The following is a 13800-nucleotide window of genomic DNA, read 5'->3' as shown; positions in this document are numbered from 1 at the left end:
CAGACAGTTATCAGATTCCTCTTTGTAGTCATTATCTCACTTCTAAAAGTCTCTGAAAGATTAACTGACTGAATTACACACTTACCTTTTTTGGGCAGTGTTGTCTTTATTTTGCTGTTTAATCTGTCACTCACAGCCTCCATAGGCATCCACATTTGTTGCACTCTTGTGACTTCACTATGAGCCATATTTTATTTATTTTTTTCCTTGTTTACTTTTCATAATTACAGAACTTAATGTGAAGGCCACTCTGAAACCCCAGAGTACAATCATACCAGCAGGGGGCAGTGTGACACTGACCTGTTATGTGACCCACTCTGCTGACTTAGAATATGAGTGGTTCAGACAAAGCTCATCTCAGAAGGAGTCTGTAAAACTTGATAGATCAGGTAACGTGATCAGTATCTCTAAAGGAGGCATCTACAGCTGCAGAGGATGGAGAATAAACACAAATGAAGTCACAGCAGAAAGTGATCGAGTCACCATTCAGGAAACAGGTGAGTATTAAATTTCTTTTGGAATAAAACATTTTGTATTAATCAAAGTGTGGAGGGTATCCATTCTTCAGATCAGTATTTGAAACAGTAATAAATGTGTAAACATAACATTTGAATAAGTCCAGCAGCTCCTTTTATCTCTACAGTGAAGAATCTCTTAGACTGGAAATTATTCAGTGCTGGAAATTTAAGCAGCACAGGGTGACACAAACAGACTGGATGCATAATAATGAAATAAATCACAAATTATGCTAAAAATATTTAAAATTCATTCAGATGTTATGGATGGAAAACTGTGCAGGAATGTGAATAAATTCCTGAAAGCTGCCTCAGTTTTTATTAAGATTGTAGGTTACATACTGGCTCCAATCTCATTGTACATTCTGTATGATGCCAATAAAGGCATTCTATTCTATTCTATTCTATTCTATTTAGCCAGTCTTTATCAGTGCATCCTAGACAAGAAACATTTCTCCTTCCAGCACTGATCCACTTCACTCCACCCACTCTCTGCTGCTTATCTGGGCCCAGGATGCAGTCTAAGCAGAGATACTCAGCCCTCCCTCTCCTCATCCACTCAGACTCAGTGTCATCAGCCTTCCTCAGAACGCTGTTGGGACTCCATCACAGGTGCCAGATGCTACTGGTGCATCTTGGGAGCATCTGGCTCGCCAGACCTGTTCAGTCCCCTCCACCTGATCTAATTCACCACAAACTGGTGATCAGCTGACAGCTCAGGTCTCATCACCTAAGTGTCAAAAACATACGGCAGCAAGTCTGAAGATACAATCACAGAATCAATCACTGACCTGCTTTTAAAATATAAAGCAATCAAAAATAATCTGTGACTTACATAAAAATGCTGAAATTGTCAGATTTTTATTGAAGTTGTCAAATTTCCAAATTTGGCAACTGCTTAACTTTAAAACCTTTATCAGGCAAAGGAACATAAATGGCAACTTGAACTGCAATATAACAGTGAAAAATTCAGAAAAAAATACCACAAAAAAAACATCCTGGATTGAAATTTTGACTTTACAAATATTTCAGTGAGTGCCCTAAAAAGGGTTAAAATGAAAACTTTTGAAATGAATGGAAGTTGTTCTGCTACATTTGACTTTCTTATAACAAAGTTTCCTCTCAGGCATACATGGTTATTCCACTGAAGGTTTGTTTTAGCTGACACCACAAAACTACATTATACTGGGTCTGAATACCTTTTTTCCAGTAATGCCTCCATCAGTCTCTACACTACACATCAGTCTGATGTGGTCTTAGCAGCTAAAGAGCCTAGCTAATGTTCACAGTGGTTATTTTATAAAGTCATATAGTTTTTTTTTTTTCTTTATAAACTCATTGACTGATTGCAGGTGTTCAGATGTTCAGTAAACCTAAGAAACCACACATGATTATAACAATAGAAAAGAAAGTCATAGTGTTTTAAACATCACAGTTTGTTTATGCTGATGTTTGTTTTCATCATATTTTGACAACAGTTCCCATTAAGCCCACTGTGACCCTGCAGCCATCCTGGACTCAGATATTCAGAGGAGAGACAGTTACACACTTAAAACAACAAAAAAAAGTCGAAATATTTTAAATGCTTACCAAGGACTGGATAAGCAGAAAAGGAAAAGCATAAATGGATGATTATAAACGTCACAATGCGAGTGTTTTGTTCATAATTAACATCAAAATAATATTTAATAAGTTTGAATTTTTTTCATGAATGTTTCTTTTTTTACCCTTTTTTTTTTTGTTTGTTTAAATACTTGTCACAGTTACATGTTTTTATCCACATTGTGTGTCTGTAAACAGTTTTGTCTGCTGTGAAACTGCATCCCAGCTGGTCTCAGATATTCACTGGTGAGAAAATCAGCCTCAGATGTGAGATTGAGGGAGGTGAAGGAAAGATGTGGAAATATGAATGGAGAGCACCCAACACAATCAGCCCTCCAACATCCAGAGAATACAGGATCAGCAGAGTTTCAGGGTCCCACAGAGGAGCCTACAGCTGTCGGGGTAGCAGTGACTATCTCCTTACAGGATGGAGTGATGCCTTCACTCTGACAGTTTCAGGTAAGTTGGACAAATTTCATCAACATTGTTTTATTTAATCAAAAAAATGGTTTTGTTACAACTTTGTCTTCATCGTGTTTGTCAGGAACAGTGTTTGGTAGCAAACTGACTGAAAAGCAGCTTCATGAAACAAAACAAAATCAAATCTTTCAGTGAATAATTAATCTGCTGTAGTTTGTTGTTAAGACAGTCTAGTGTGTCATATATGCAGGAAGTTTTCTAAACTAAACTAACCAAATTAGTCAGTAACTGTTTAAAGTTTGATTATTACTACTAAAATAATCCTTCCTGAAGCAAATTATATTTGAACATTTTACTTTTGTAACCTCAACAGCAGGTAAACCCAGAGCCACACTGACAGCACAAAGTTCAAAGGTCATACCAGCAGGGGACAGCGTGACACTGAGCTGCTCTGTGGAGGGCTCTGCTGGCTGGAAGTTTGACTGGTTCAGACGTGATTCAGTCTCTTCTGAAGCTCAGCTCATGAGAGGAAATGAAGCAAACAGAGATATTAGAGTCTCACAAGGAGGTCTGTACCACTGCAGAGGAGGGAGAGGAGATCCAGCTTTCTTCTCTGAGGACAGCAATGACGTCACTGTGGAGGAAACTCGTGAGTTTAATGACTGTATTTCTGTCCAGAGGGAGCAGAGACAGATCAAGTTAGCTGTTTTGTCTGTTTGTCTGTGAACAAGATTACTTGGAGATGTGGGCAGAGTTGGTGATACGTTCCAAAGTAACGTGTTATTGTAATGAGATTACATTTTTCAGTACCACAGTAATGTAACGCCTTATTGTACAACATTTACAGCAGTAATCACATACAGGTCAAAACATTCATCACTTGTGTTACAAAGGTTCAGTTACCTTCAGCACAGAAAGGAAACATTAAACCTGCTTTTTTTCTTCCTGCTGCTGCAATCAGCTGCTTTCAGCTGTTGTGCAGGGAGGAGGAAACAGGAGCAGCGGTCTACAACTTTAGAGGAGTGGAGATTTGGACATTACTTTAATTTTTATTGTAAGAAAGGACAGGAGCGCGATGGTGAAGAACAAACTGCATCCAGGACAGAAACAACCGCATTATGCTGCTAACACAACATGGGCTCTTTGCCAGCATCTACACAGACAGCATGCTAACACAAAGGCAGCAGAGTGATGTTAAAGCTGAGTGCAGCTGACCCCAGTACAGCAGACACAGCCTGAACTTCAGCAGTTAACAAGCAGTCAGGCCTGCAGCGTTTCTACCTGTGCAGGTTTCTACAGTAGAATCACTGCAGCATCATTTTGAAGTCTCTTTGAGCTGGATTTCAACTTTGTGTTCACACTTAAACACTAAAAACTGGCGTGTGTGTTTATGTTAACATGGAAGTAATGTAATGAGTTACTTTCTCTGACGAGTAATTAAGTAACTTGTGAAAATTATCGTAATGTGTAATAATAATTACTTCTCTGAGTATCTATGCATTACTGGATGTGAGCAACTGGAAGAGTCCATTTAGGTTTGTTGCAGAGCCATAAAAATAAATAAGTGCACAGTATACATTATGTGAGTAATCCTGCTGCAGGCTTTTCATGTTGTTTCTGAGATAAAACAAAAGTTTTTCTTTTTTAATCATTATTATTATCATTACTTAATAGATTTAAAACTTTGTCTTCTTAAATTTCCTGTTCACCTTTAACTCGTGAAAAATGTGTGATTTATAGATTATAAATAAAAGCTGGTAGCTGTGGCTCTATGGTGTAGATGCTGGTTTATACATTTGCATAACAAGCTAAAGGTTCCAGGTTTGATCCTGGGAGGAGACACAGATTCCTTTGGGGTTGTCAGGAAGAGCATCTGATGTAAAAACTGCCAAATCAAACATGCAGAGCTGCTGTGGCGACTCCACGTCAATAAAGCTGCAGCTGAAAGTAAATCAGAGATGATAACTGGCCAAAGGAAATCTGAAACATTTACAGTTGAAAAGCTGTTGAAGCAGATTACATCATAATGAGACTTTGTGTGTATTTAGCAGAGTTACTGAGTCTGACAGTGCAGAGTACAGATGCTGGTGCTCAGTCTGCCAAACAGTTTGTGAATCAAATGTTTTAAAGTCATTCTGCTGTAATGTTATAAATATCACAGTTTGTTTATGATTGTATTTGTTTTCATTGTGTTTTATGTGAACAGTTTCCATTAAGCCCACTGTGACCCTGCAGCCATCCTGGACTCAGATATTCAGCGGTGAGACAGTCACTGTCAGATGTGAGATTCAGGGAGGAACTCAGTGGACGTATGAATGGAGTCCAGCCAAGTTAAACACACCTCCAACATCCAATGAATACAGAATCAGCAGAGCTGCTGAGTCTGACAGTGGAGGATACAGATGCAGGGGCAGAAGGGACTATTTGTTAACAGGGTGGAGTGATACCATCACACTGACTGTATCATGTAAGTTGGATTCATTTCATCAACATTATCTGTTTTATTTAATTAATAATTTTTTGTGTGTTTGTCAGCAACAATGTTTGGTAGCAAATGGTCTGAAAAGCAGCTTCATGAAACAAAACAAGAAAACAAATCTTTTAGTCATTAATTAATCTGCTGTAGTTTGTTGTAAGACAGTCTACTGTGTCATATATGCAGGAAGTTTTTCTTTTTGGTGCCAACAACTAAATGACTTAGTGGATGTTTAAAGTTTAATTATCAGTACTTGGTGAAGCAAAATTATGTTTATGTTCGTTCTTTTGTAACCTCTACAGCAGGTAAACCCAGAGCCACACTGAGAGCACAAAGTTCAATCATACCAGCAGGGGGCAGCGTGACACTGAGCTGCTCTGTGGAGGGCTCTGCTGGCTGGAAGTTTGACTGGTTCAGACGTGATTCAGTCTTTTATCAAGCTCAACCCATGAGAGGAAATGAAGCAAAGAGAGTTATTAGAGGAGGAGGTCTGTACCACTGCAGAGGAGGGAGAGGAGATCCAATTTTCTTCTCAGAGGACAGCAATGAAGTCACTGTGGAGGAAACTCGTGAGTTTAATGACTGTATTTCTACTCAAAGGGAGTAGAGGCGGATTAGGTCATTTTTGCCTGTTCACACAGTTACTTGGAGATGTCGGTAGCGTTGGGTGTGATGCATTCAAAAGTAACGCATTATTGTAATGTGATTACATTTTTCAGTACCACAGTAATGTAACTACGGTGGCCCTAAAGTCCAAACCACAACAACATTAACTAAGCACTATTACAAATTACAAAAACACAACAACATTAACAAACCGGAAAAGGTAGGTCCCAGTGGGAAAACCTGGGATATCGCTGATTGGACGACGCCACTTTTGTCTTTTGAACCAGAAGTTAGGCCACAGCTGCTCCAAAAAGTTAAGCTTCATAATTGGATAGTTTTAGTCAACATTAATGTGGTCAACATGTAGATTACATCATAATGAGACTTTGTGTGTATTTAGCAGAGTTACTGAGTCTGACAGTGCAGAGTACAGATGCTGGTGTTCAGTCTGCCAAACAGTTTGTGAATCAAATGTTTTACAGTCATTCTGCTGTAATGTTATAAATATCACAGTTTGTTTATGATTGTATTTATTTTTATTGTGTTTTATGTGAACAGTTCCCATTAAGCCCACTGTGATCCTGCAGCCATCCTGGACTCAGATATTCAGCGGTGAGACAGTCACTGTCAGATGTGAGATTCAGGGAGGAACTCAGTGGACGTATGAATGGAGTCCAGCCAAGTTAAACACACCTCCAACATCCAATGAATACAAAATCAGCAGAGCTGCTGAGTCTGACAGTGGAGGATACAGATGCAGGGGCAGAAGGAACTATTTGTTAACAGGGTGGAGTGATACCATCAAACTGACTGTATCATGTAAGTTGGATTCATTTCATCAACATTATCTGTTTTATTTAATTAAGAAAAAAATCATCCACAATAGAATAAAACTGTAAGATGAAATGCTTCACAATAAGTTTCAGCTGCTTCACCATATCGACTAATAAAAATGACCTCTCTGATCCACTGATCGCTTTTCTGAGTTTGAAATTTGAAATTATGTCTTCCTTATGTGGCTGCACATGTGGAGTTTTACATTTTTCAACAATGTATTATGATACATTTAGTTTGTTGTTAGCATGTTTTTTTTTTTAAAAAACAAGACAAACAGAACCCTCTGGATGTCGTGCTATATTAGTCTGTTTATTCGGTCATATTTGATTTTGTTATAACATTTGAAAAATTAATAACTTATTAATTTTTATGTTACACGCATCACAAGGGGGCGCTGAATGGCATGCTCAAGGCTGCTTTATTCTGTTAACACAAAACACCACAGTACAGAGTTAGCGCTCTTTGTCTACTAACTGTACAAGTAAACTTGTGTCATTACAGTCATCAACTTTAGCACCATTAAAATATAAGGGAACAGATCTAAACATTAACAAATAATACCATAAGGGGTTGAAAGTGTGCTTACTACTGCACAGTAACAGCATAAGCAACTGACTTTGGTTAGCATTTTAGCAAGCATGACTTAACATGTTCCATTCAATTCAAACTACATACAAAACAACTTGAACTCATAAAAATACAGTCCTGCAAATAGACAACAGTATACTGATCCAGATTATGTGTTTTGTGCACTTCACCCACCAGTTTAACACAACACACCACAGTACAGAGTTAGCGCTCTTCATCTACTAACTGTACAACTAAGCTCACTTGACCTCTTAGTGCTGCGGTTGCCATCTGGTGGCGAGGCATGTGTACTGCACTCCAGTTTAGCAGGTGAATTATTTACTATTTTTTCGGTGTCACAACCCATATGAACATTAAAACAGAAAAGTAAACAGAACTTCAGCCTCAATAAAATGAAAAATTACTGGGGGATGTACTTTATAAACATTCGATGTCCTGGGTGCCACATTTAGTATAATAACTATAAACTACATACATTGTGCAGATTAGTACTACTTGTAGTATACAGTTTGTTTTAGATTCATCATTAAAGTTTGATGATATTGTTATTCACATATTTCCATCCATTTCTTTAAACTGGTCTCTGTAATGTTACGGCTGCTGTGGATGCCCAACATACTTATTGCAGTTCACACCCAGGATTTTATTCTTTTTGGCTCAGCAGCTTCACAAACCTGCTTTCCAGCACACACCAACGTTGCTCAGACTTCCTTGCTGTCAGCTGTAGCTCCTCTAATCCCCACACACCTTCTTTCCAGCTACTGTGTGAAATAGGAGAGGAATAATTAGATGATGCCAGCCAGCCTCCTTTGGCACTGCCCCTGAAACCACTGCACCCACTGCACCACCCCTCCCTTGCAGCCGAGTCACCACAGTCTGATTCATTTTCTTGTTCTGTTCTTGTTCTAAACTGAACTGCAGCTAAACCAAAGGCTGAACTGAGAGCTGATAAGAGAGCTGTTCCAGTAGGGGGCAGAGTGACCCTGACCTGCTCTGTGAACCCATCATCATCATCATCATCATCATCATCATCATCTTCATCATCTGGATGGAAATACTACTGGTACAGAGATGAGAAACACTCTGAACCTCTGACCACACAAGATGCAGTTTTCCGCTCAAATGGACAAATCAGAGTCTCACAGGAAGGACTCTACAGGTGCAGAGGAGGAAGAGGAGACCCAGTTTACTACACAGAGTACAGTCAGTCAGTCAGGATTGGGAAACCTGGTGAGTTCAATTTTAACACAGTGTTAAATAATTTATGATTTAAGAAAATGATGTGTTTACCACCAGATGTCTGGCCTTAAATCAAATCTTTTGTCATTCATGTGTTCTTGTTGTTCTTTCTTGAACATTAACAGTGTCAAACAAAGCTGTTGTGACTCTGCATCCAAACTGGACTGAGATATACAGAGGAGAGACGATCACTGTCAGATGTGAGATCCATGGAGGAGACACTGAGTGGGATTATGAATGGGAAACAAGCAGCTACAGAAAACCTGAAAATCAAAATGAATACAGGATTAGATCTGCTTCATCATCCAACAGTGGAAACTACCGCTGTAAGGGCCGAATGAAAAGTTCACAGCATAAAACAACAGAGTGGAGTGATTCAGTCACACTGACAGTTTCTGACAGTAAGTAGAGTCAAAGCTCCTTTAACCTGACAATATAAACAGGCTGTAAATTGTTGGAAATGTGTTTCTTGTGGTGTTTAATCAGAATTGAAAATCTTTTCCCACTAGAACCCCGTCCTGTCCTCACTGTGTCTCCATCATGGCTGAGTCCTGGAGCCTCAGTAACTCTGAACTGTGAGGTTGAACATCCGTCTGCAGGATGGAGCTTCTACTGGTATAAAGCTGTTCCTGATCTATCAGAGAAATCCTACAGTTATGAGCTGCTACCTGATGGCAATGGGACTGCACAGGACTCCTACATCATTGATGGACAGACACACACAGCAGGATATGTGTGTAGAGCTGGAAGAGGAGACCCAGAGTATCACACTGATCACAGTGAACCAAAGTTTGTCTGGTCTGCAGGTCAGTTTGTTTCTCTCTGTCCTTTCAATAAGCTGATGTCATGTCATCATTTTATTTTTTCCAAACCTTCTTGTCCTTCACTGAGATGCAGTTCACTGAAAATTATGTTTGTGATGACAGTTAACCCTTTAACGTCGGGCGATCGCCGATGAAGCGCCGGTTTCCTGTCTTTACAAGCCACGATCAGCTGGTTAAGACGTAGCGTAACATCAATGAGTTGGCTGAACTTTGATCATCTGGCTTTTTATTGTAACTCTGCGACCGTTTGTCCTATCGGGAAAATTCAAAGGGTTCATGAGAGCCCAGAAATTGCACTTCACATCCATATAGGGGTATAAATGGTATTTGTTGCCAGGAGTCTGTGAATGGTGGCACTTTTGAAGTACGCTGTGCCACAGATGATGCATTCAGGGTTAAAGGGTTAAATGACTGTGTGCCTTCAAAGCCCCCCCCCCCCCCCCCCCCCCAAGAATCTTTTAATTTCTAATTATGTTCAAGCCAAACTGAATTTAATTCTGTCTTTCTGTCATTATATGTGTATTTATTTTTTAATTTTTAGTTAATTTGATAGAGTGGGGGAAAATAGATATGTGACATTTGAAATTATTTGACATACTCAACAGACATGATATAAATAGGAAGTAAAAAATTTAAAAAGTCAGGCCTGTTAACCGCTCTGACAAATATGAAGAAAACACTGAAAGATGGCCAGAAAAAGAGAGAGTTACATGGTGTCATTTTATTTTAATCCTAACATCTGTGAGCTTTGTCTCCTCCCTGCATGTTTCCAGATGTTCATTCAGCAGCGTCTCTCACAGTGAGTCCTGACAGAGTGCAACACTTCACCTCTGACTCTGTCTCACTGACCTGTGAGGGAAACTCTGCTGAGTGGAGAGTGAAGAAGTTCACTGAGGACGGCCGACTGAACTCTGACTGTAGGACAATGACTGGATCCACATGTAACATCAACACATCACAGTCAGATACTGCAGTGTACTGGTGTGAGTCTGGATCAGGAGAGTTCAGCAGTGCAGTCAACATCACTGTTCAGGGTATGTTATTATACATAATACATGTGCTTTTTCTATCTTTTTCCTTTGTATTTTAATCATTACCACATTGATGGTATGAGTGCTTTCCCACTACTCTGTTATATTTTAAGCAAATCTGTCTGGCAAATGTAAATTGGGAATTTTAGGCAATTTTAGGAATGTCAGTGAGAGAGATTTCAGAGCAATAAATGCTGTTTGTTTTACTTACACACTGTGGATGGACATATATAAAAAAAAACTTGTACACTCTGTATAAATCCAGCACAGCAGAGTACAGTTAAAACAGCAGACTGTGGTTGGTCTGAGCTACTGCATAAAAACAAGCAGCTGATCAGCAGATCTGCAGCATCTGTGCTAATCAGCTCCACCCGGCTCTGCTCCATCAACTACTCTGCACCACCTCTCACTGCAGTTCAGCTAACACCATACCCCACTACCACAGCAGTGAAATATGTGAAATCTGACTTGGTCAGATACATAAAGTACTTATAAAGTACTTATCAAAAATGAGTGACAAACAAAAAGAAAAAAAATTCAGTTCAACCAATTTAAAACAATTTCAGTAATTATTGAAATAACTTCAGCTTGTGGAGACTTCAGTTCTGTTTGCAGGAACTACAACATGAAATTCTGTTTTACGGATGAAAGTTTTGCACTTTTTTAAAATTGAAAATATTGTAGCACATTGATGTGTACATGTTAAACATCCCCTTTAGAGCTGACATGCCGAAGCTTATCTTCTCATCTTTGGCAGCAACTAATCAACACTTCAACATCAACAGTTTGAATGAAAACCATCACACACACACACACACACACACACACACACACACACACACACACACACACACACACAGTATTTCCTTGTTGTGGTAAGACTGTGATTGAATGAAGTTTTGCATGATTACCTCGTGTACCTTATCGACCCATCTGATGGATCTGATATTAAAAGCAGCAGCTGGTGCCATTTTTTAAAGGCTGCTGTGTGCAGCACATTTACTGAAGAAGCCCTGCAGCACTGCTGTGACTTCAAGGAATGGAGCATTTGTACATCATCAGATCAGGTCAACATCACATTACATCATTGGCTGGATTTTTTTTTTTTTTTTTTAGATCTTACTTCATTTTAAATCTCATCCTTCCTCTCTTATCAAGTCTGATCCACAGAGCCCAAAGATCCTCAACTGTTACCGACTGAATTATTGCACGATTTTTAGTTGGAAATGTGAAATAATACTCCAGGTCTTATGATATGAACTCTTCACTGTATAATTTATAGGTTAGCTGCATATTTAGTAAAAGTTTATTTGTAGGAGACGTACAGTAGTTCTTAAACACAGAAGAGCAGAGATCAGAGCTTCATGTTAATTTGGTGACCTTCACTTTTTTTCTGAAGGTCATCAGCTGATCTGACTGAAACAATATGTTTGATTGTGTCACAGATGATCCTGATGCTCCTATCCTGGTGAGTCCTGTTCATCTTGTGACTGAAGGAGCTTCTGTTAGTCTGAGCTGCAGTTTGAGGACACAAAAAATACTTTCCAATGTGTTTTTCTACCACAACGACAAACTTATTCAAAATGATACCCGAGAGGAGCTGAAGATCTCTGCAGTGTCAAAGTCTGATGAAGGTTTCTACAAGTGTGAATACTCAGGAAGAGAGTCACCACAGAGCTGGATGTTAGTTAAAGGTGAGCAGGATCAAAGATTTAATGAATATTTGTAAATGATTTTCATGGTCACCATAAAGTATATTAATGAAAATGTGCTGTGAATGTTGATGTTTATTTCTTTCTGTCTTGAAGTCACCTGACTCTACTTCTGTGAGAATATTCATAAAAAAATGTTTCACATGAAGTCTGTTAATACTTACTGTTAATGTTATACTGTTACAATCACAACAGCTACACTGAGACCTTCATCTGCTGTGGGGTTGATTGTTGGGCTGGTCTGTGGAGTCTTTCTCTTCATTATTCTCCTGCTCTTGTTTTATCACTATAGAAAGACTAAGGGTGAGACCTTTTCCTTCACTATCTACAGACTCTTAATTGTTCACATGCACATGTATTGTGATCTTATAGCACAAAATAGCAGTAAAACAATTAAATTAACATTAAAAATAATTTTCTTTTTTTTTGACAGAGTTAAGCAGCTCCAGGTTGGTATAAAACTCTACACTTCTTTTTTTCCCCCACTGTAAATAGACAGTATTTTTCCTACTGTATTAAATGTACTGTGTTTATCATGTTATTAACTGTGCATTTGTAATTTTATCATTAGGCCGATCCAGTCAGAGATCTACAGTCAGCACGCCACCACAAATCCTCGAGTCAGTCAGAATCGAGCTCTTGAATACTACTCTCTTCAGCACGGTCAGAACTTAAATCAAACTTTATTAATAATATTATTAAGTCTTCATCACCTCTAGCATTTATTAGGTTCTGCTGTTGGCAAAAATCCAGAAGACTAGAACTTCTTAAAAAGTTGGAAAAGTGATCAAACAATTAAAAAGATCCGAGTTGAACCAGATTTTACTCACAGAAATGTAGCTTTAATCCACAAATGTTATTGTTCCATTTCATTACAACACATCCAGCACCACTGTGGGTTCATGCTGTGAAAATATCTTCTGGTCCTGTTTTTCAATTATTCAGAGTTAATCAAACTTTTTAAAAGGTTTTTTCTTTGCTCTTTAACAAAACTGTGATGTGTATTTGCTCTAATGGCACCGCAGTGACACTCTGACCCTGTTTTTTTATAAGGTAATCGTTACCTCTATGATACAATTCATCGCTTAGGAGGGACTGCAAATGATGCAAATGGTACGGTATGTTTTGGGTAGTACAGAACAATTAGAGATGCAGATATAGATTTTTTTTTTAATGTAATTCTCACCTCTATGAAACAATTAATCAATTGGAAGACACTGAGTTAAAGAGACTAATTCAGGTGACATATTTATAATCTTGTAACTAATAATCTGTACATTTCAGAGGCAGACAAATCTCACTTTGCACGTTAACAAAAATGGGTTGTGTTTTATTTTAAGGTACTCACCACCTCTATGAAACAGTCGATCCTTTAGGAGGGACTGCAGAGGATGCAAATGGTATGTGTTATTGTTCAAATAGCAAAGAACAATTAGAGATGCAAAAATTTGTTCTCATTACATTAAAATGATACTTTGACCCTGACTTTTTTTTTTAAAGATAATTCTCACCTCTATGAAACAGTCGGTCACTTGGAACCAAACAGTGCAAATGGTACGTGTTACCTTTTTTTGCATTTCTGGCCACAGCGGCTTTTATTGGCAGTGGAGAGAGACAGGAAATGGGGGAAAGATACGCGGGCAAATTGGCGATGGGCCGGGACTCGAACCCACGCCGCCCACACTGCAACGCGGCATATGTATGTGGTCGCCAGCTTCACCACTAAGCCACTTGGGTGCCCGTGTGTTATCTTTCGAATTGTAAAGAACAGTTTGAATTTATAATTGTGTAACTAAAAATCTGTACATTTCAGAGGCAGATGAATCTCTCGAAGCCACATACTCTCTTATTGAGCTTAAAAGCTTTCAAAAGATACGTGAGTATGCAAAAAACGTGCAATGTAAATAAAAAACAGTCTTGGCCTCCAGTACTGAGAGGTTTATTAATTAT

General features: G+C 38.7%; 1 protein-coding gene across 1 annotated transcript; it reads left to right on the top strand.

Moving 5' to 3' along the window:
- Positions 1-2161: 2161 nt before the first annotated feature.
- On the top strand, positions 2162-12525 carry LOC115797053 (Fc receptor-like protein 5). Its single transcript, XM_030753533.1, has 12 exons — positions 2162-2174; positions 2316-2576; positions 4744-5004; positions 5319-5582; positions 6178-6438; positions 7966-8274; positions 8409-8684; positions 8793-9089; positions 9881-10141; positions 11584-11832; positions 12046-12153; positions 12422-12525. Exons 1-12 carry the CDS (start codon positions 2162-2164, stop codon positions 12523-12525), a joined length of 2664 nt encoding a protein of 887 aa, XP_030609393.1.
- Positions 12526-13800: the final 1275 nt, after the last annotated feature.

The sequence above is a fragment of the Archocentrus centrarchus genome, chromosome 18 (assembly GCF_007364275.1).
Source record: "Archocentrus centrarchus isolate MPI-CPG fArcCen1 chromosome 18, fArcCen1, whole genome shotgun sequence".
NCBI lineage: Eukaryota > Metazoa > Chordata > Actinopteri > Cichliformes > Cichlidae > Archocentrus > Archocentrus centrarchus.
The sequence above is the reverse complement of the archived record's forward strand: the minus strand, read 5'-3'. Positions and strand labels throughout refer to the sequence as shown.